This window comes from Colobus angolensis, unplaced genomic scaffold (assembly GCF_000951035.1).
Source record: "Colobus angolensis palliatus isolate OR3802 unplaced genomic scaffold, Cang.pa_1.0 Scaffold207, whole genome shotgun sequence".
In the NCBI taxonomy this organism is placed as follows: Eukaryota; Metazoa; Chordata; class Mammalia; order Primates; family Cercopithecidae; genus Colobus; species Colobus angolensis.
Window position 1 is genome coordinate 358080 of NW_012115233.1, and position 22943 is coordinate 381022.

The 22943-nt window shown below is 41.8% G+C and overlaps 1 protein-coding gene across 1 annotated transcript in view; it reads left to right on the top strand.

Moving 5' to 3' along the window:
• WWOX (WW domain containing oxidoreductase) overlaps positions 1-22943 on the top strand; it is a 1140828-nt gene that overhangs the window by 340520 nt on the left and 777365 nt on the right. Inside the window, exon 8 of the mRNA XM_011942139.1 lies at positions 5387-5651. Coding sequence (XP_011797529.1) covers positions 5387-5651 — 265 coding nt within the window. The remainder of the gene's footprint in view (positions 1-5386; positions 5652-22943) is intronic.

A 22943-nucleotide genomic window follows, 5' to 3' on the forward strand; every position in this document is an offset into this window, starting at 1 on the left:
TGCTGTAAAATGCAAGTGTTGATATCTAATTACCTCCATAAACCTTGGCAGAATCTCTTCGTTGGAGTCAAGACCCCCTGTTAGGGGAAAAAATAAAGTCCTATGTTTGCAGAAAATACTATACTAGACTGCCCCAAGGCAAAATATTTATTAGCCTTCCTGTGTCTTCACTGTGTTTTAGTTACTCATCTGGAATCTGAGCAACTGAATTGAGTTTCTGCATACCTAGAATATATCATAGTGAAATGAGAAGTTGACTTCCTTGCTGTGAAAAAATTTCAGTTAACAGTTAAAGTAGAATGAAAAGAGCAGAGTGCTGGTTGAACAACCTTCAATGGCTGCAGCTGGATTGAGTGCCAAATTGCCCTCTCCCACCCCACACACAAAATCACACAATGACACACACACACACACACACACACACACACACACACACACACACACAAACACATGGAGTTTCTGAGCTTCTGTGTAGATAGAATCCAGCCTAATTATTTTAGGCGGGAATTTAAAAAATCCTCAATAAAATTGGGCTTGGTGGCACATGCCTATAATCCCATCTAGTAAGAGGGTGAGGTGGGAGGATGGCTTGAGGCCGGGAGTTTGAGGTTGCAGTAAGCTTTGATCGTACCACTGCATTCCAGCCTGGGTGACAGAGTGAGACCCCATCTCTAAAATAAAAATTAAAAATTATTAGTTAAAAAAATGCAGTATAGGCCAGGCACAGTGGCTGATACCTGTAATCCCAGCACTCCGGAGTTTGAGATCAGCCTGGCCAGCATGGCGAAACCCCATCTCTACTAAAAATACAAAAATTAGCCAGGTGTGGTGGTAGACACCTATAATCCCAGCTATTTGGGAGGCTGAGGCAGAAGAATTGCTTGAACTTGAGAGGCGGAGACTGCAGTGAGTAGAGATTCTACCAGTGCAGATTGCACCAGTGGAGGGAGATTGTCATCAGCCTAGGTGACAGAGCAAGACCCTGTCTCAAAAAAAAAAAAAAAACAACAAACCCAAAAAGCAAAACCCCCACAGTGTATATACAAGAGTGGGAGGGAGTCCCCTTACGAAGCAAGTGTTACTGTCCACAGAGCAAATGTCAATATTTTAATGTACTAGTAAGGGAAAATTCTATTAAGACATAATTGTTTGGCTTTGTCAGTTTGTCAACTTGAAAATAGAGTCGGCAGCATCTGAAGAGTTGTTTTACTACCTATGGAGCTGAGAGGTGAACATAGTCGTTTTTCAGGAAGCCTTTTTTGGCTCGGAGAGATCAGAAGCCGGCCCACACTTGCCACTTCCTAGAGGACTGTCAGTGCTAGTTAATGAGACTGTAAAAGTGGGATATCTGCGCAGGAGACAGTGGGGAAGGAAATCAGGGGTCAACCTTATAGGGAAGGGCTGTTTGCAGAGAGAGTGCCTGATACGTAGCAGCTGGTACTTCTCCATCTTGAAACTGTCCTTCCTGGTTGTCATTTTTCGTCATGGGATTTTTTTGTCTTATTTCTAGATTAGGAATCAAGAAGAAATGACTTTCTCCTCTTAGACATTTAATTTACTCACTGTTCCCTAGTCATGAGATACTTCTATGTTATCCTTAAGTACCTAAGTGGGGACCTTATTCTTAACAGTAGAAAATCACTGTGTGTGATGATGGTGTATACCTGTAATACCAACCACTCAGGAAACTCAGGCGGGAGGATCCCTTGAGCTCAAGAGTTGAGATTAGCATAGGCAACAAAGCAAGACCTTGTCTCTAAAAAAATAAGCAAAAACCAAAAGCCCTAAACATTAGGAAGTTCCACATGTAAACATTAATGGAAAACATAGAAGAGTTGAACCTAGTGGTAAATTTTACCTTTAGGGCCAGACTTGAAACAAGGGAAACTGTCAAATTCTCATCATGGGATTTGTGTTCCTTTTTTTTTTTTTATTAAGGACTTGGTCCTTGGATTGAAATTCCAAACCCGTGACCAAACTTTAATTGTCTAATTCTGTGTTGAGTCCTTACTATGTGTCAGGTACTGTAGTAAGCAACACTCGAGAGTCTTACAGTCTACTTTCCATTAATTCACAGTCTAGTTTTGGAATCAGGTGATCAGTTGACTTACAGTCTGGCATGGTGATGACAGAGGAGCAATGTACAGACAGAACAGAAAGATGGCATAGCGAGCCATTTCACCGATCTTGGAAGGCCAGGAGTGTCACTGAACACTCGGAATGGTGTCGTGACCTGGATCCTGAAGAGTGGATACTTAATGTCCATGGGGACATGTATTTTTGTCTTCCTTCCATGGCTTCTTTCATTCTCTCCCTAAGTTCCACCCAAATCACCATGATATCCAGCTGTGGAAGAGTTCATTATGGGGAGCTTCCTAGAAGAAGTAATCCCAGAACTGGGTCAGGCTAAACAAATATGCCAAGAAGGGTTTCCGGCAGCAGTTGATAAAAGTTGAGTCGAGAGAGGGAATGGATGGTACTATATTGCATACCTTTTGGATGCTCTCTAAATCCTTGTCCCTGTTTTCTATGCCATGTCGATAGAGTTTTCAAGTCCTGTCCCATACCTGGGATCATTGGATTCTCATCTCAGTAGCACCTTTGTGTGACAAGTCTTCTGTAATACCTTATTATGTTGAAATAAAGTTCGCAAATAACATAACTTACATGTAAAAATGTATTTTTAATTCGATCTGATGGCTTTACTGTAATGCAAAGAAAAAATAACAGAAACAAAATGGTGTGTGTTTCAACATGTTAATGCTTGGGCCGGGCTACACGAAAGATGGAACATATGTATCCATGCATGAATCACCTTGAATGACTCACAAGAAAAAGGACACCCTTACCAGGTGTGTGGTATTGCAGACTCCAGTACCACCACCCTTGAGTGAGGCCTGACTGTATTAGTCTGTTCTAATGCTGCTAAGAAAGACATACCTGAGACTGGGTAATTTATAAAGGAAACAGGATTAATGGGCTCATGGTTCCACGTGGCTGGGGAGGCCTCACAATCATGGAGGAAGATGAAGAAGAGCAAAGGGATGTCTTACATGACAGGCAAGAGAGCATGTGCAGGGGAATTCCCATTTATAAAACCATTAGAGCTCATGAGACTTTTTCAATACCACGAGAACAGTATGGGAGAATCCACCCCCATGATTCAGTTATCTCCACCTGGCCCTGTCCTTGATGCATGGGGGTTATTACAATTCAAGGTGAGATTTGGGTGGGGACACAGCCAGATGGTATCAGTCACCATCCAGAAATCACACAAAATCTGAAAGTGCCTTCATTCCTTCTACGTGTATGTTGTTGCACTACCCACCTGGAAATTCAGTGGATGTTTCTAGGCTCAGATAATTGTCCACAGGCTTTTCATCTGCGTGAGCATCCACTGGGGCAATCTTCATTGAGCAAGACTTCATCTGCATTGCAGGACATCTTCCATCCCTGCCACCACCACCAGCAATCATCATGACAGCCAGAAGAAGGCCCTCATATATTTTCAAATTTCCCGCTGAGTTCCACTGCCTTAGACAATTAAGCTTGGAAGTCGGACTCTTCCTGTGGTTTGAGGACTTGAAAATGGGCAGCCACCAATTTGTTTCAAGATCTCATTTCTGTATCCCTGATGACGTCTCTGGCCGTCGACTTTGTTGATGGCTTTAGAGCAGCTATGTCATTTAACACGAGAAATTGGATGTCACTGAGTCCTGTGGAAGGGATATTTAATTTCCATTAAAATATGAATTTCGTCTGCCCTTGCCATGCTTTTCTTGGTCTTAGCCCACCATGAGCTGCTGACATTAAGGAACAATAGGATTATTCCATAATTTTCATTTTACTTTTTGCTTTTTGTTTTCCATAGCGGTTTTCTAGAGGATTCCCATTATGCTTCCTCATTACCCGGTGCCCAGAATGAACTTATAGAAGCAGAATATGAGGGGGTCCTTTGACAAAGATGAGACCATTTAGAAAATACCTTTTGTTTGTTGTGATCCATTTTGTAAGGGCAATCACTACATTGTTGTTATTTAAGAGAAAGAGACAAAGGGAAAGAAACAAACAGCTGGTGTTTAATGACTCTGTCAGACCCAATTATAAAACATCAACTAGTTACGTTGATTTGTGTACATCCATGCCATGGGTATACTTAAAAACATTAGACTGTGCCAGAACTCATCTTGGCTTTGTTTACATTTATCTTTTAAACGTAGAAGAGTATTGATGGCACCTCACCAAGGTTATAACCCCTTTATAATCATTAATTTTTAATCTAGAAAAGAGTCTTGGAGGCAACAAGCTTCATCTATATTTTCTTGGATGCTCAAATGAAAATATACAGCACTCAAGCATTAGCTAAAATCATCCAGGAAAGCCTTGTCAAAGGTTAGGAATGTGATATCTTTCTGTTTCCAAAAGCAGCAGCCCTTTTTTTAAGATGCTTTTCTGTTTAATTTAATTATCTTTGAACTTCCCGTTGAAGGTTTTGAAAAATATATGTTAGTGGGTGGGGAGGGAGTTCAGCATGTCAGGACTGCTACATTTATGAGTGTGGGTCTTTACTGAAGTCTATCTTTCGAGCCAATGCTTTTTTTTTTGTAATTTCTAAATTTTAAATTCTTTCTTTTAGAGATGGAAGTCTCACTCTGTTGCCCAGGCTAGAGTTCAGTGGCACAGTCATAGCTCACTGCAACCTCGATCTCCCAGGCTGAAGTGATCCTCCTGCCTCAGCCTCCCAAGTAGCTGGGACCACAGGCGTGTGCCACCATACCCAACTAATTGTTTATTTTTTGTAGACATAGTGTCTTTCTGTCTTCCCTAGGCTGATCTTGAACTCCTACACTCAAGCAGTCCTCCCGCCTCAGCTTCCTAAAGTGCTGAGATTACAGGCATGAGCCACCACACGTGACCTATGTTTATATTGTTAAATCACCATTGTCAATCTTTAAGGGAGACTTTGTTTTGATGTATGCAAGATTGAGTTTTTAGTCATCGCTACATGGTTTCCTCAGATTCCTTTTTTTTTTTGGAGATGGAGTCTAGCTCTGTTGCCCAGGCTGGAGTTCAGTGGCCTGATCTTGGCTCACTGCAGCCTCTGCCTCCCGTGTTCCAGCGATTCTCTTGCCTCAGCCTCCCATGTACAGTCACGCCACCACACCTGGCTGATTTTTGTATTTTTAGTAGAGATGAGGTTTTGCCATGTTGACCAGGGTATCTTGAACTCCTGACCTCAGGTGATCCACCCGTCTCGGCCTCCCAAAGTGCTGGGATTACAGATGTGAGCCATTGCAGCCAGCCTTCCTTAGATTTCTAATAAAATTAAAAAGCTATCTGGGAAGTCAGAACTTGGTTGCTTCACGTCATATTTCCTATTTTTAAGATTTACAGATATTAATGACTCCTTGGGAAAACTGGACTTCAGTCGACTCTCTCCGTCAAAAAACGACTATTGGGCAATGCTGGCTTATAACAGGTCCAAGCTCTGCAACCTCCTCTTCTCCAACGAGCTGCACCGTCGCCTCTCCCCACGCGGGGTCACGTCGAATGCAGTGCATCCTGGAAATATGATGTACTCCAACATTCATCGCAGCTGGTGGGTGTACACACTGCTGTTTACCTTGGCGAGGCCTTTCACCAAGTCCATGGTAAGAGAACAGCTTCTGGCGCCGCAAACACCTTGGGTCCTAGAGAAACCTGCACACATGTGTCTCCACCTTTTTACCTCTTGCGGGCATGAGTCTGGTCTCAGGAATAACATTGTCCCGCCCATCATAAAGGGCTCTTGAACACATTTGCGTCAACTTTAGATTAAATCTGTTTGGGTAAATGCGTCTTGGAGGGCTTGGGTGGACGATGCGGGTTTCAGCATCATGTTAACTATGGCTGAAAGTCCTTATGGAAATGGTGATTTGTTTTTTTTTTTGTTGTTGTTGTTGTTATGTTTTGTTTTTGGGGGGGGTTTTATTCAGAAACCTTGAAAATCTATTTTGTTGAGTGGAGTCCTTGAAAACTGCTGTTTTGTGTCAGTAGGTGGACAACAAAGATTTGTGACTACTGAATTTTCAGGAGATGTGATTCCTTTGTTTCGTAGAAAATGTGTATCTGATGTTCTAAATTCTTCTTCTAATGGGTGTAATCCTCTGTTGGAGAATCCTTTGACGGCTAGGAGTGTGTTTTCTTCTTTACTTTCCCAAAGATGATTTTGGATGAATCACGGTACTGTGGTTACATTTGGAAGTGTTTACAAGGGTGATACGGTGTTTCTATAATTTGATGTTCATTTATCAACCATATTAAGAACATTCTTCTGTGAAACTGTTTTAGTGGGAAGTAATTTGAATGAAGAAAGCATATTTTCCACAATATATTTGGTAGATTATTTTTCAAAACCAAAGGACTTCAAAAACGTCTTCCTATTAATGGGCACCAGTATTCCAGTTACCCAAACTTGAAATCTACTGTACAGAAATCTTCCTTTTCCAAAACACATTTGGCTTTTAGAGATATCACAGGCCTTCAAAGTTGAAGCTAGGATGTTAATAAAACAAAGCAAAACAACAACAAAAAAAGAAGTATCGCCGGCCTATTATCCTCCAGCCAATCTCACAGCCTTGGAAACCGTCTGCTGCCTTCTCTTACACTCATTCCCACCTGCCATCCTTAACCTTGGTATTTGGGAGGGACTTTTAAAACCACATCAAAAGTCTTTTGAACTGCTTAAAAGAACTGCTTAGGAGGAAATAAGTAAGTACATCTTTTCTTCTAATCTCCCAAGTGGTTTTTATGCAAAGTAAACAGACATATTCTGAGAGCTCAACACTTAGGATCAGTTGCAGTGAAGGCATGTATGGAGAGTGGTTCTCCATGCCACAGGGTGGGATTGATCTCTAGGAAGTAATGAATGAAACTTATCTGCAGGCGGATCTCACAGGGTTTTGAAATTTCCCCATCACTTTGCTCCTGATGATTGCATAAGCGCAGCCTCTTCATACCGGTTTCTTTGACCGTGGTTATGCCTCATACTTGGCTCCGTCCTTCAGTTGGCATGAAAACAAAGAATACGGATCTGAACTGGGTGCCAGTGCCGTTTAAATGAGGCGTTTAGGAATGAGGAGAGGAAAGAGGTGGATTCTTCCTTATTTTCTGCTGGCCCAGTGCCTTCCGCATTAGCGAGCCCAGTCAACCATCATTTGTAATCTTTGGGTGTTGAGTCATCTCACTAGGATTTGATCACTGATGGGTTCTAAGGAACTGGGTTCGGTGGCATCAGAGAGTTCATTTTCTCCTTCTTCCATAAGGTCCCTAATCAGAGGGACATAATGAGAAAGATTTAGAGGTGACTCTGTGACTGTGGAATTTGGTGAAGGGTGATAGAAGCATCTTGCCATTTGTTGTCGACGCGAGTGGATGAGGAGTTGTTGACAGAAAATAGTGGAAACTGTTATTCTGCCGCCTGATCACATTGTTTAGGGACTCTGGGCCAGGGCAGGTGGGAAAAGAAGGAAGACAAGTTCTGTTAAAATATAAATGCAGGGTAAATATTTTTATTTATTGGAGAAGAGTTATTATCTAATATTTAATATAATATGCTTAACAAAGTCAGACTTGAATGTTGGGTGGTTGAACCTAACAGGAGTATTTCTAAAAAGTACCAGCAAATTAAGTTGGGTCGGTGACTGTATCATGATACCAGAGTGTTGCTGTTTTGGGGGTAAGGGTGCTCAGGACTTGGACTGAGTGGAAAACCAGAGTATGGGGTTAGAAACGGAGGCAGAAGGATTACCATGTGGGGGAGGATGCACAATGAACTGGACAAAGGTTGCAACTCAGTGAGCACCATACCTGGAGTGTGTCCTAGTAATAACAGATGCCCGACCTCCGTGCCTGATTCCTTTGCCTACCCCACCAGTGTGCAGCAGCCTCTGCCGCACCCTACCACAGTCTCTCCTGTTTCCCTGGCAGGAGAGCTCAGAGACTACTTGTGAACAGGTCTCAGTGCCTATAACAAGGTAAGGTTTGGGAGAAACAGATGTCCTCTGGGAGCAGCCCTGGGTAAAAGATTAAACGCGCACTAAGCTTTAGGTCCCTGGGTGAGAAAGCTGTGGGAAAATGAGTGGGCAGTTCATGAGAGGGTTTGGAGAAAAGTGGTGACGTCGCAAAAATCCCAGGTTTTGTTGAAGTTGTCTGGGCAGGGTCACTCATAGAAAGGGCAGGGGACGTGAGCATTTCCCTTGTACTTGAGATGGGATTTGACATGGCTTCCTGGTGGTGGCAAGAGAAGAAAGTGGCAACCTGGAACAGTGGACCTCACAGCTCTCCTGCTAATGGTGCTGATGGCTAAGCTCAGCTCTTACCCTTGACCACTGGAACAACTTAGGTCGCCAGCGTTCTGAGTCTGTCTCATTAAGACGAAAATTGCGATACAGGTTGGTGTAAGGACTAACAATAATGCATATAACATCAATAATGATGGATATAGAATTTCTGCAGTGATTATAATCTGGCTGTCCAGTAAGGTAGCCATGGGCCACATGTGGCTGGGTTTCTAATTGTGATTGAGAAGCTTAGCATAGACGCAATCTGCCTGTCACCAGATGGCTAGTGTGGTCTGCCTTGTCTGCCTTTCACCTTAGAGAGGGTGTTTGCTTCTGACACGAGCATTGCTGGAGTACACATTCCATTGCATGAGGTCAAAAGAGCACGAAATACAACCCAGCCTTGTGCTTGGAAGCCCTGCCTTCATTTCTTCCCTATAGCCGGCTCCCTTAAGTATTAAACAGCAGTATTCTAATATCAACGTCCCTTTTTTATTTGCTGTGACTTGCTGTGACTACGGTGATTTTAGTTACAGTAATTAGGTCACCCTTCATGGAGTCAGGCTATTTTAAGTGCCTCTTTAAGGAATATTGTTGCAGATCAGTAATTTTACAATTGGATGTTCTTGTGCAACTTTATTAAATGTAATCTGTCTTTTAAATGTTGCCCTTTTACAGTTATACATTTCTAATTGTTGCTGTAAATGCATTATCACTTTGAAATTAATTAATTTTTCCATTTTGGCTGCCTGCAGTATAATAATCACTAATGAGAAACTCACAGGAATCAATTCTCAGCACAGCGGCCCCTACTGGTAAAGCCATATCTCTGCCTCCCTCTTCCTCTTGAGATCTAGAGAACTGGACAAGTGAATTGGGGGGTTCTGGGGGAGAAATGTTTGTTTCCTCCTTCCTCCAATTTATGGTAAAATAAAAATCACAGATAAACTTGGAAATTGAGTTATTTTTAAATATCCTTCTAAAAAAGATGCAAGATACTTCAAATAGCTGCTTCTAAAATATGTTAAAGGAAACTAACATTTGCTGAGCACTTTCTCATAATGAAGTCACGTCATGCGTGCATTGCCTGTTTATTTTCCTTTCTCTAGAACATTCTTTTATGCAGTTAAATTACTCTAAAATGTTTTGCATATGCATGCATTAGTATGTATTGTTTGGTAAGAACTTCTCAGTTGGTGAAAAAACGTATTGTATTTTAGTATCTATATTTGTATATACATAATATTTATGGGTTTTAATTCACAAAACCAGGCATTGTATCTGGTGCACATAAGGGATTTTCAAGGCTAATCTTGGCTTTTTGCAGCCGTAGCCATGTGTGATGACTTTAGAATCCTACCACACTTGCAAATAGAGATGCAGGTTGGCAGTTTATCCCAGATACCATGATGCTTTGTGTATCAGCATATATCTTCATTAATTTTTCATAATTTCTATTAGAATTAATAATTCCAAGTTCTGCAATCTTAGAATTATTATCTTTATTTTGTAGTTGAAAAGCAGAGAGCTCACCCAGCGTGTTCAGTAAAATGATACACCAGCCTTGTAAACTTTCACTTGCTACTCACAGCTGCATTTGCTGCGTCCAATGCACAGTAGTTCCCCTGCCATCTATAGCTAGTTATGCACTTATGCCTCCTTTTTTAAATATTTGACAGCACCTTCACTGAAATGAATGCTGCACCCCTCCTCCTTTTTTTCCACATAAGCTTTCATTTCTGGTAAACATATCCTTGCCAGAGTTCCCAGGTCCAAGCCAGTCCTTTGTGGACCAGTATGTAAATGTGAAGCTGAGCACTGTCACGTGCCTCTTAGGAGTGTTTTGTGCAACCAAATATTTGTGTTGGCAGGTAACAGTAGAAAGAATATCATGTGTTAGGGTAGCAAGAGCTTAGCAGATGTTTTAGGGAACTGCATTTTCAAATCATTTTACATTAAAAAATGGCTTACGTTTATGGAACTTCTGCGACGATCGGGTTACGTTTCCTGTGCCCGTGTAAAGCCAGTCATCGTGCTGAGTTGTAACGGATGTGCGGCTACCCTGCTAATGGATGGGCCGGCAAGGCTGGTTCTGTTGCAAAGTTATAAATTATACCTAGAAAAAGCACAAGATGTCATTCTTCTAACCTTCGTGAAAGCTATACGGGGTAATTCTGACCTTGAATAACCCGCTGCAGGGTGATTTATAGTTGTTACAATTTAAAACACGATGAAGGAGATAATAGATGTTGATTTGTTCTTGAAATTAGTATTTTAGAAAAATACTTCTCCCCCTTTCCACCTTTAAAAACACCTGTAGCTGACTACACTGTAGATGCCATCAAGGACAAAGTCCCGTGTTTGAATGTGTGTTGGTCCACTGGTATATCCCATACAAAGCAGAGGGTGTATGAAACAGGCTTCTTTCTGTTGGGAGGGGTTACTATGATTTTCAAAGTGGAAATTTCATTGTATTCTTCATGAATCTAAACCTCTCAAGACTCCCGAGTGAGGACTAAATTCTCTGGTTGCCTTTCTCTTGCCAGTCCAGATATGTTAGAAAACTGGACTCTCAGGATCCCTCTGTCGTTGGACCACACTGGTGCTTTCCTGCAGTTGCCTGTCAACAGAAGCATCTAGTAGCTGCCTGGGCTCCTCTTACCCTCACTGAGGCCACCTCCTCGCAGCCTGAAACATTCTTCTTCCTGCCCTGGATTAGCATTAGCATTGGTTTTAGTAGTCTTTCGTCATTATGTCCAAAGCTCTTAAGTTTACAGTGCTTGCTTAGTCCGGAGACCAATGGATATAAGTAAGTTGGAAAAGGGCAAAGGATTTAGAATCCTGAGAGTTGTATTCAAAACGCAGCTTCTGCTACCTTGTAGTTACATAATTTTAAAATGATTTCACCTTTCTGAGGTTAATTTTCTACATCAGTTTAGCTGCTTTAGGCCGCAAGTTATTAACACCCACTTAAAGGTGGTTGGAATAATAGAACTTTTGCTTTCTTATGGGGAAAAAGGATAGGGTAATGGTGTTGACGCAGGCACTGTTGAATAGGTGTGTATATATTTTAATAGTTTTCTCATTTATCAAATGGAAATGCTGTCTATTTTATAGGGTGGTTGTGAGAGGAAGTGAGAGTTGAAATGAAAAGCATCCAGTCTTATCCGGTCCCCATCCACTTCACCTACCATACCTCAAGCCGCTTCTGGCTCCATGCTCTTTCTTTCCTTCGGGTTTTGAAACATGTTGTTGTTCAGCGTAGAATACTCCTCCGCTGCTCTTAATTTCTACCCATCCTGCAAAACTGAGTCCAAAGAGCACACGTCAAGGAAGCAGTTTTGGTCTCTAAGATTATATCAAGCTCTCCAATATGTTCTCTCAGAACAGCCGCTGCCTACAATGCTATCTGACTCCTAATAGCACTCCTAATATACTGAATGAGTAAATGAAGAGTCCTCAGAATTTCTTCTTCATAACATTTAACACAACACAACTGCAATTTAAAAAGATAATTTCTGTAGTTTTTTTTTTTTGTTTTTTTGAGATGGAGTGTCTCTCTGTCACCCAGATTGGAGTGTAGTGGCACAATCTCGGCCCATCTCCATGCCTCCCGGGTTCAAGCTATTCCCCTGCCTTAGTCTCCTGAGTAGCTGGGATTACAGGCACCTGCCACCACATCTGGCTAATTTATATATTTTTAGTAGAGACGGGGTTTCACCATGTTGGCCAGGCTGGTCTCAAACTCCTGACCTCAGGTGATCCGCCTGCCTTGGCCTCCCAAAGTGTACTGGGATTACAGGCGTGAGCCACCATGCCTGGCCTGTAGTTTCTTTTTCTTTTTCTTTTTCTTTTCTTTGTTTCTTGTTTTTTTTGTTGTTTTTGGTTTTGAGATGGAGTTGTCTTGCTCTGTCACCTGGGCTGGAGTGCAGTGGCATGATCTCGGCTCACTGCAGCCTCCGCCTCCCAGGTTCAAGTGATTCTCCTGTGTCAACCTCCCGAGTAGCTGGGATTACAGGCCTGTACCACCACACACGACTGATTTTTGTATTTTTAGTAGAGACAGGATTTCACCACATTGGCCAAGCTGGTCTCGAACTCCTGATCTCAGGTGAGCCACCACGCCCTGCCTGCAGTTTCTTATTTAATGTCTGACTCCCCTTCTCTTGACAGTGGTGTTTTTGCCTTCACCTCACCGTATCCCTGGTCCATACAGTAAATTCTCAGTAGATGTTTGTAAATGAATACATGAAAGATGACTCAATAAATGAGAGTCCTTAATGTACTTCTTATCATTTATGCCTCTGAGGTAGGCAAGGAATTACAGTTTAGAATGCGTAAATACACAAAAGATAAGGCAAGGAGACCTGCCCAAAGTCACACAGCAAGTAGCGAAGGCCCCCCAAGCTCACGGTCAAATGACATGTAAGAGACATACCCAGCAGTGTGGGTATGTATGGAGGGAATGAAAGTAAGGAGAGAGAGGCGAGGCACAGGAGAGACAGGATAAGCTTTGGAGCTAGACAGCTCTCGGGTCCAACCCTAGCTCCCTCCCATTCTAACTCTTGGGCAAGGTTCAAAACCTGATTAAGATTCACGGGTAAAACTGAGATGTTAGAACTACCTCGTGGGCTTGTCTTAAGAATTAAAGACATGATGAACTCAATGCCTCTACAGTGTGCTAGATGCTTAAGAAATGTTAACTAATCCCAGCACTTTGGGAGGCCAAGGCGGGCGGATCACGTGGTCAGGAGATCGAGACCATCCTGCCCAACAAGGTGAAACCCCGTCTCTACTAAAAATACAAAAACCCAGCCGGGCGAGGTGGCGGGCATCTGTAGTCCCAGCTACCCGGGAGGCCGAGGCAGGAGAATGGCGTAAACCCGGGAGACGGAGCTTGCAGTGAGCCGAGATCGGCCACAGCACTCCAGCCTGGGCAACAGAGCGAGACTCCATCTCAAAAAAAAAAAAAAAAAAAAGAAATGTTAACTACTATTGTTATTGACTTGCAGTAGAAATTAAAGATTATGAATGTTCAGCATTCAGAACATACTAGATACTCAATAAACATTATTATTGCTGTCATGATTACCATTATTTTCCCCAACTTTATTGAGGTATGAGTGACAAATAAAAATGTCATATATGTGTGTGTGTGTGTCTCTGTGTGTTTGTGGCTGGGCATGGTGGCTCATGCCTATAGTCCTAACAGGTGATGAGGCCAAGGTGGGAGGATGACTTCAACCTGGGAGTTCAAGGCTGCAGTGAGCTACGATGGTGCCCCTGCCCTGCAGCCTGCGTGACATAGCGAGACCCTATCTCTAAAGAAAAAAAAATTATATATATTCATGGTGTGAAATGTGATGCATTGTGAAATGACTACCACAATCAAGCTAATTAACACATCCATCACCTTACATAGCTATCATTTTTTGTGTGTGACAAGAGCATTGAACGTCTAGTCTCAGCAATTGTCAAGTATATAACACATCATTATTATAACTATCGTTAACTGTATTCACCATGCTGTGCAACAGATCTCCAGAACGTATTCGTTCTGTCTCACTGGATCCTTTGACCACTATCTCCCCATTCACCACCCCCTCCCACTTCCTCACTACTAGCCCCTACTGGGAACCGCCCTCTACTCTGCTTATGTGAGTTTGACTGCTTTAGATTGTACACAAAATGTGAAATCATAGAGTATTTGTCTTTCTGCTTCTGGCTTATTTCACGAGAAATTGATTGCTTCTCTTCCCATTGTTTAAAATACCCATTCTCCTAATGATGGCACTGTGTCTGTCATAAAAGGCCTAATTCTCCCTATTAACACTGAACATAAAATCATCATATGGGCCAGGCACAGTGGCTCACGCCTGTAATCCCAGCACTTTGGGAGGCCGAGGCGGATGAATCACCTGAGGTCGGGATTCAAGACCAGCCTGGTCAACACTGCGAAACTCTGTCTCTACTAAAAAGATAGAAAAAAATTGGTCGGGCGTGGTGGCTCTTGTCTGTTGTCCCAGCTACTTAGGAAGCTGAGACATGAAAATCACTTGAACCTGGGAGGTGGAGGTTGCAGTGAGCTGACGTCGCATCACTGCACTCCAGCCTGGGTGACAGAGTGAGACTAGAAAACAAACAAACAAACAAACAAAAAAACAAACTGTATATCCAAGCCTCAGGAACCACTAAGGCAGATTACACACCGGTCACCAGAACTCAGTAGGCTTCCACAGTGCAGATTTTAAGCTCCCCCCGGTTGCCTGTTTCACCAGCACCAACAGCACACCTTAGCTTGGAGGAAACATTCTTGTTAAAATCAAAGAGAAGGAAACTAGATCTGCGTTTGTGAGGCTGTAGTATCTCATCACTGTATTTTTTCTGCCTTGCTTTATGGTGTCTTAAGTTAGCCTCAGCCTTTGTTCCTGAATGAGGGGGAGAAAGTGACTATGTGGCCTTAATATCTGTGACAAATTATTTAATGAACGTTTAACCAAGATTTGCAATTCCCCTAGTTTTATCTTCCCGGTTTCCTTTTCTTCTGTGTACCCGTTGGCATTTTGGTAATGCACTGCCTCTTTATAACTCTTTCTAGTTCTTGTATTACTTTTCTTTTTTCTTTTAAGTTTGTGGTGTCTTCTTTGATCCTCCCCTCTTTCAGTTTCCTTTTCTCCGATTTCATACTTACTTCCAGTGATTTTTGGCTGCAACACAGTTTAGATATTGGAGGCCAGCGTGATTAAACTGAGGCCAGGAGTTTGTATTGCCCCATGATGATGTTTCTGGAATGTTTCTTCTATGAACATTGATTTTTGTATAACTCACTGGCCATGTTGATTTTTCCCTGTGAGGTGTAAGGTAATGTTTTCCTAGCAAAAACAAAGAGGGCTCAAACCTAGTGCTCGGAATCGTCGGGAAATGGAACCCCTGTCCCTCTTCTTGTTACACCAAGAAAAAGGAATACTTTGCAAATCAGCTGAGAACATGTTCCCAGCTCTGTGCCGGGTTCTATGGTCATTGGTTTCCTTCTTTATGTCTTACTCATCTAATGTAATTTTAGAGTGTGCTCTCGTTAGACAATTGTGTGTCTCTGAGCAAATCGCTTATCCTCTCTCGTCCTCAGTTTTCTTATCTGTAAAATGAATCAGTTAACCAAGCATAGTCATCCCATGAGTTAATAGAACAGTTTAATTTGAAAGGAAATAAAAGGAGACTAACAGGGGCCCGCAGATACTATATTTCGTAAATTTTGGATGAAAACCGAACCCACCATCGTTTTGTAAGAGAATGGATATTTTCATGTTGAAAATTGTAGGAAGGACACAGTTATGGGACAAGGAGCAGTTCTTTCAATGGAATATATTTGACTTCAGAGAGAACTCACTCAAATGCTGCTGTTACTGTTTTTCCCTTTTACTGTTACTTTTGGAAGTGATGGGGTTGTCCTTGGAACGACTGGCCTAGAAAATACTACAGGTATCATTTAAGCTCCATCATTCTTCTGTGTGTGTTTCAGATCCCAGTTTCCAAAGCTGCAGTAAAACTTGCTGCATCTGAGTTAATCGTGTAATGAGCCAGGTAAGCCCATCTGTAACATGCAGACCTTTCTGGACGTACCACCTCGTGGGGTGAAGGGAAAGAAATGTTACAGGTTGACATCAGGGTATAAGCTGTCATAGAGTTTAAATTCTTTTTATCCAAAAGCCATTCTTTCAGCTTGTGCCCTTTTGTAAATATCATACCCCATCTACTTCCAGAAAGGGTTTGGGGCATTAGTCAGTAAAGGGGGAAAATGTTCTAGAAGAAGGGCTCTCACCTGAGTAAATTGGTGTGTGGGCCACAAAAAGTTTGGCACAAGATCTTTTTGATGTGCAGGCATTCCTTCATTCAACAAATATTGAGCATCTAACATGAACCAGGTGCTCCGCTAGGGACAGAATGCTAAACAAGTTCCCTGTCCTCATGGGAACCATATGTTAGGAAGACAGACGATAGGCATGAAGGGAGAAACCACTCTGACTTCAGCCCGGGAAGGAGCTTTAGTTTGAGTGATTGTTTTCACCAATTCATCTTCACAGAAAGAAATAATATGATCACCTTTGGTTAGTAAACAAAACAAATAAGCAAACAGATTTACTGGCTGAGGTAGGCTGGATCACTTGAGGCCTGGAGTTTGAAACCAATCTAGCTAACACGATGAAACCCTGTCTCTACTAAAAATATTAAAAAAAAAAAAAAAAAAAAATTAGCTGGGCATGGTGGAGCTTTCCTGTAGTCCCAGCTACTCAGGAGGCTGAAGCACGAGAATCACTTGAACCCTGGAGGTGGAGGTTGCCATGAGCAGCGATCATGCCACTGTTCTCTAGCCTGGGTGACGGAGCAAGGTTCTGTCTTGGGGTGGGGTGTGGGGGTGCAGGGGGGAAAGAAAAGAAACAGCTTTACTTCTATTTTTGATGAGCCTAGCCTTTGCTCTGCTTTGGAAAATGGGCGTGTCATTTGGCCAAAATAGTCAAATGCGTAGCTGGCTATATGTGGACTGATAAGTGGATTTATTTTGCTGCTTTTAGATCTGGAAAGGCTAACTGCAAAACAGAAATGGTAATGGTATTAATGTCTTTTTCTTCCTTTGGTGTGATGGAAAGGTACCGGTAGGGATCATCCATAAAACTAGTTAGTAAACTATCAGTTTAATATACAAAGGTCAAGAAATATACACATCATACTTGAGACCATGTTGTAGAGAATATTTTGTAACCTGTGAAGCTCTTTTCAAGTTTTAGATAGGAAGTATGGAAAGAGTATGGGCTTTTGACTGAGGAGGTCTTGGTTTTTTTTTCTTTTCCTGAAATACTGAGGACTGTATTAATTGGGAACTTCCTATTAATATAAACATATTTCAAAATATGTTTTTCTTTTTTGAGACAGAGTCCCACTCTGTCCCCCAGGCTGGAGTGCAGTGGCATGATCTTGGCTCACTGCAACCTCTGCCTTTCGGATTCAAGTGATTCTTGTGCCTCAGCCTCCCTAGTAGCTGGGAGTACAGATGTGCACCACCACACCAGGCTAAATTTTTTGTATTTTTAGTAGAGATGGGGTTTCGCCATGTTGGCCAGGGTGGTCTCGAACTCCTGGCCTCAAGTGATCCGCCCGCCTCAGCCTCCCAAAGTCCTGGGATTATAGGCGTAAGCCACCATGTCCAGCCCCCAATTTTTTTTTTTTTTTTTTTTTTGAGATGGATTCTTGTTCTGTTCTGGAGTATGGTGGCGTGATCTCGGCTCACTGCAGTCTTCACCTCCTGGGTTGGTCTTGGGTTTAAATGTCGAATTTTGCCCCTTGCCTTCTCCATGGCCTTGGTCAACATCCTGAAGTCTCAGGTCCTTGTCCGCCTTTGCTGTGACACCAGATGTTGCCTGCCTCAGGCGGTTGTTGCAAGGACTGAAGACAGGAAGGCCTGGAAAGACTTGGAAGCATTTCTGTCACATCCCAGGAACTCAGCAAATGCCAGCAAGGGTTATTATTGTGATGATTTTACTACTACTATTATTGATATTATAATTAATGTTCTAATTGTTCATTATTGCCTCATGAAAACTACTTGTTATGATATGTTTTTCTCACTATTTGGTGAACATCAACTATAGTACCAAGTGTATACTTTTTTTTTTTTTTTTTTGGGAGATGGAGTCTGTCTCTGTCTCCCAGGCTGGAATGCAGTGGCATTAGCTCACTGCAGTCTCTGCCTCCAGAGTTCAAGCCATTCTCCAGCCTCAGCCTCCCGAGTAGCTGAGATTACAGGCATGTGCCGCTACACCCGGCTAATTTTTATATTTTTAGTAGAGACAGAGTTTTGCCATGTTGATCAGGCTAGACATGAACTTCTGACCTCAAGGGATCTACCTACCTTGGCCTCCCAAAGTGCTGGGATGACAGGCGTGAGCCACTGCCAAGTGTACACTTATTTTAGGTGTATTATGATGTGCCCTGTGCTTTTCTCTGCTATCCTGGAAGGTCATGATGGCAGAATGTCTTATTTACGCTTCTCTGTACTCTGTCCACTACAGTGCCTTGCAAAAGTAAGGTTTTTAGAAACGTTTGAGTAGTTAGTTATTTCCTGTTTTGTGAAACAAACAAGCAGAGTATTTGATCTTATAAAAATCTGGCTCAGTTTAAGTTTGCTGTGTAGCCTTGGAAGGGACCCTGGGCAGATGGATTTTCTAAAATTACAGAGGAAACTAAATCTGTAACTCTGTACATTTACTCGATGCCAGTAACAATGGCAATATTTTAATACTATAATAATTTTTTTCTTAAGCATTTGCTGTAAATCAGTAAATCTGTGTAAAGCAACTTATTTCATCATCATGTGGAATTTCTACATCCTGTAGAAGTTCAAGAAAATTGTCCTCCTTTTACAGACAAGGAAACTGAAGTTTAGAAGTGCTAAGTAAACTGTCTTAGTTCACTTAGCTAGTAAGTGATAGGGATGGAATAGAATCCGTATTTATCAGAGGTGAAAGTGTATGTGTAATTATTCAACTACATTTATGTAGATATCTGTAGACATGCGTGCCCCCGTTAGACTCCATTGTTCCAAAAGGTAATGATAACAAATTAAAAATTAGTGGGAGGTGGAAGAAAATGCAAAAGTAGACATTTACTTGAGAAAGAACAAAGAAACCATGCAGGATTCCATTTCACAAACCCGTACAGCTGTTACTGAGAAGTTGGTGGAGGGGTACTGGAGGAAGGCAGACTTTGTTCTAAGCTGATAGCAGCCAAGGAAAGCAGAAGAACATCATCATTATTATTACTATTATGGAGTCAGAGTCTCCTTCTGTCATCCAGGCTGGAGTGCAGTGGCATAGTCTCTGCTTTCTACAACGTCCACCTCCTGGGTGTAATCGATCCTCCTGCCTCAGCCTCCCAAGTAGCTGGGATTACAGGCACCCACCACCGCACCCAGCTAACTTTTGTATTTTTAGTGCAGAGGAGGTTTCACCATACTGGCCCAGCTGGTCTCGAACTCCTGACGTCAAGTGATCCGCCTGCCTCAGCCTCCTGATGTGTTGGGATTACAGGCATGAGCCACTGCTTCTGGCCTAGAAACTGTTATTAACAGAAGTTCTGGGACGATGGCCCTGCTCTCATTACTTGCCCCCAATCCATGCAATGAAATACTGGCCTGTGAGTATGTAGTCCCTTCAGCTCAGTTTTTGAAGCTGACCAAAGGACCACAGTAATTCATAACGGGAGAGTAAAATTCCGCAAGATGAGCAAACCAGAAACGCAGAAATTAGTAAAATTGTGTCTATCAGTGATCTATCACTGCATAACAGATTACCTCAATAGTTAGCAGGTTAATACAACACACATTCATTATTTTACAGTCTCTGTAGATTAGGAAGCATCCATGGCTTAGCTGGGCTGTCTGCTTTAGGGTCTCTCATGCTGCAATCAAGTGGTCCACTGGGCTGGAGTCATCTTCTTACCGGCAATGCTGGCACCCCAAAAGAATGGGGTCTTTCCCTGTTGGGTGTCATGAAGGTAACACACAAAACCGAAGATGAGTGTCAAGCAGTATAGGCTTTATTCAGTGGTCATGGAATTGAGAAGCAGAAGCGTGCTGACAAATTTACAGATCAGCTGCTCCACTAATGAGGGGTGAGGAAGTTAAAAATATAGACTTTGTTGTTGTTGTTTTAATGAAGAAGCTGGACATTAAAATCAAGGGGAGAAATAATCATGTCTTCTCTTGAGATGGGCAGTGAACTTCCTGGAACCAGAGTGTTGCCTTCTTCGTTTGTGTATTTTTATTTTTTTTTATTTTTGAGACGGAGGCTCCCTCTGTCGCCCAGGCTGGAGTGCAGTGGCACGATCTGGGCTCACTGCAAGCTCTGCCTCCCGGGTTCACGCCATTCTCTTGCCTCAGCCTCCCGAGTAGCTGGGACTACAGGTGCCCGCCACCACGCCCAGCTAATTTTCTTGTATTTTCAGTAGAGAGGGGTTTCACGAGTTAACCAGGATGGTCTCGATCTCCTGACCTCATGATCTGCCTGCCTCAGCCTCCCAAAATGCTGGGATTACAGGCATGAGCCACCGCGCCCGGCCGAATGTTGTCTTCCTTTTTATCCTTTTATGGCTTCTTCTGATCATTGTCATGGTGATTGTCAACTGTCATGGCACTGGTGAGAGTGCCATTTAGCATGGAAATGAGATTATAACGAAGCCTGAGGTCTTTTTTAAGTCCTTGGGTCAGCTGTTTTGGTTCTAACAAATCTCATCTGGTCTGGTTACGGAGGGAACTTTTTATCACAGGTGTCCTGTTTCTTAAAGATAAGCAGCGTTATTACTGGATAGAAATTCCGCTATGTCATGTAGGCGTTATACCAGGTAACAATCTCAAGGCTCAAGGGGAAAGGATCTCCTTCCAAGCCCATGTGGTTGCTGGCAGGACCCAATTCCTTATGGGCCAGTGGATTGAGGGCTTCTTTTCCTTCCTAGTGTTTGGTTCCTTGCCACGTAGGGATCTCCATCATGGCTGCTGGCTTTATGGAAGCAGGTAAGCCAAGAAGGAAATGGAATCCATTGGTAAAACGAAAGTCACAGTTCTTTGTATTGTAACCACAGAAGTGCCATCTTACTGCTTTTGCCGTATTCTTTTTGTTGGAAGGAAATCACTGAGTCTGATCCTTGTTAAAGGGGAAAGGATTTCACAGTGGTATGAATCCTGAGAGGCAGGGGTCATCAGGGTCAGCTATCACACTCTACAACTTGAGTTTTGTTTTGGATTTTAGTGCCTTTTGGAGGCCCTGCTACATGGTGGTAGGTTTACTCACAGGACTTCATGATTTTTCTTGGCCTGCCTGAAGCCATAGCATTTATTACGGATAATTTTGTCTTTTCTTTGGTCTTTTCCTGTTTACATCCTTTCGTCATCCTTCCCTCTTTCTGGGCTGAGAGGCACCAAATGCACCCATTTAAAAAAATTATGTAAATATGTATATATGTGTGTATAAATTATGTGAATATGTATACACACATACACACACACACACACATTTCTGCTTTATGATGGGAGATAAGATTTAGTCCTTTAATAAGAAAGCTTATGAAAAGAAGAAACAAACCAGTAGATAAAGTATCCTAAAGTCAAGTGTTCGTTTTCATGTTGCTTTAGTAGAAGGGGCCGTTGTTAATCGATGTCCCAAATCATCTTTCTAAAGAAATGTGTATTGCAGAATTTGGATTTGAGTTATAAAAACTAGCCGGAAAGTGTGAACTTCTTTTTTTTTTAAGCCATAAAGCTAGGTAAGGCTGGCCAATCATATCAAAGTCTGTGTAGAATATCTAGACTATGTGTAATCCTAGGATTTGTTGCTGTATTGTTATGATTTTTTTTTTAAGCAGGAAGCTAAAAAAGAAAAATAACCACCCTTTGCTGCTTTTAGAAAATAGGTTTGAGATTTATTTTGAATACTGAAGTTTGGTTTTCATGTTATAAAGCCAACCATGTTAAAAATGTATAATAAATAAAGTATCTAATTTAGCAAAATTCAAATTTCCCCCATGAAATATCAAGCTCTTTTACTGAGCTGGACTTTTTGCTTCTTCACATGCCACCTTGTGTAGAATTTGAACCACTTTAAACATCGCATCCTTGAATTTCATATGATGGGGTCTCTTGAATCATTTACATTTTGAAAAAAGAAAGTGAAATATTATTTAAGAAGCCAAAGTAATCCATGAGAATGTATGGTGTTTGTTCAGCTGGATATCTTATTTATTTGAAGTACTGAGAGAGAAATCTCTTCTGACTGCTCAAAAAAGGGAAGAATAAACAGTGAGAGTGTCCAAGTAATCTGAGCTAAACAGTTCCTTTTTTCAGAGAAAAGTTATAAAAAGTATATTTGCTGGATCCAAAAAAAATACTGTATATCAACTACTGAGAGCTGCATAATGTTTTCTTAGTATTCTCAGTCTTTAAAAGAAAAAAGAAAACCTGTAAAATTTGGGAACTTAAACTTTTTTTGATATTTTTATATTTCTAGGCAGGTGAATGCAATAAGTCTGTTTTTTGGTCTTAGAAGATAACATTTCTTGTTGGCTATTGTGTGTGCTACATGTATGATTTGTCTCTCTGTTAATTCTCTGTAACCATAAACGGCCAAATAATGAAATTACCATGGCTGAATTCTGAATATTAACCGAGAGCAGATTTCCTCTGAGAAAGATTATAAGAAGGTGCTTAAAAGAAAAAATTAGAATATATTTCAAAAGAATTAGATTCTGAAATATACCTAATAATGAAAACAATATAGTTTTCTTCTGCTTTTTGTCCTTCCTATTCCAAGCACTGGGAAGGAGCTGGCATATTTCTTATGTATGAAAAGTAGAAGAATATATTGGATTCCTTTATCTCTAACCTGGAAGAGTCTTTCTTGGACTACAGTTTGCTTTCCCGTTATACTTAAGCTTGTTTATTGCATCTTCCAGTGTCGCTTTATCTCATTGCCAAGCTAAAGGCTCTGTTGGGTTCTTATTTGAACCCAGAGTGGAGGCCGATTTCATCCAAAGCCATTGTTTTTTTAAATTAGAAACTAAACTCACCTTTTCCAAGTC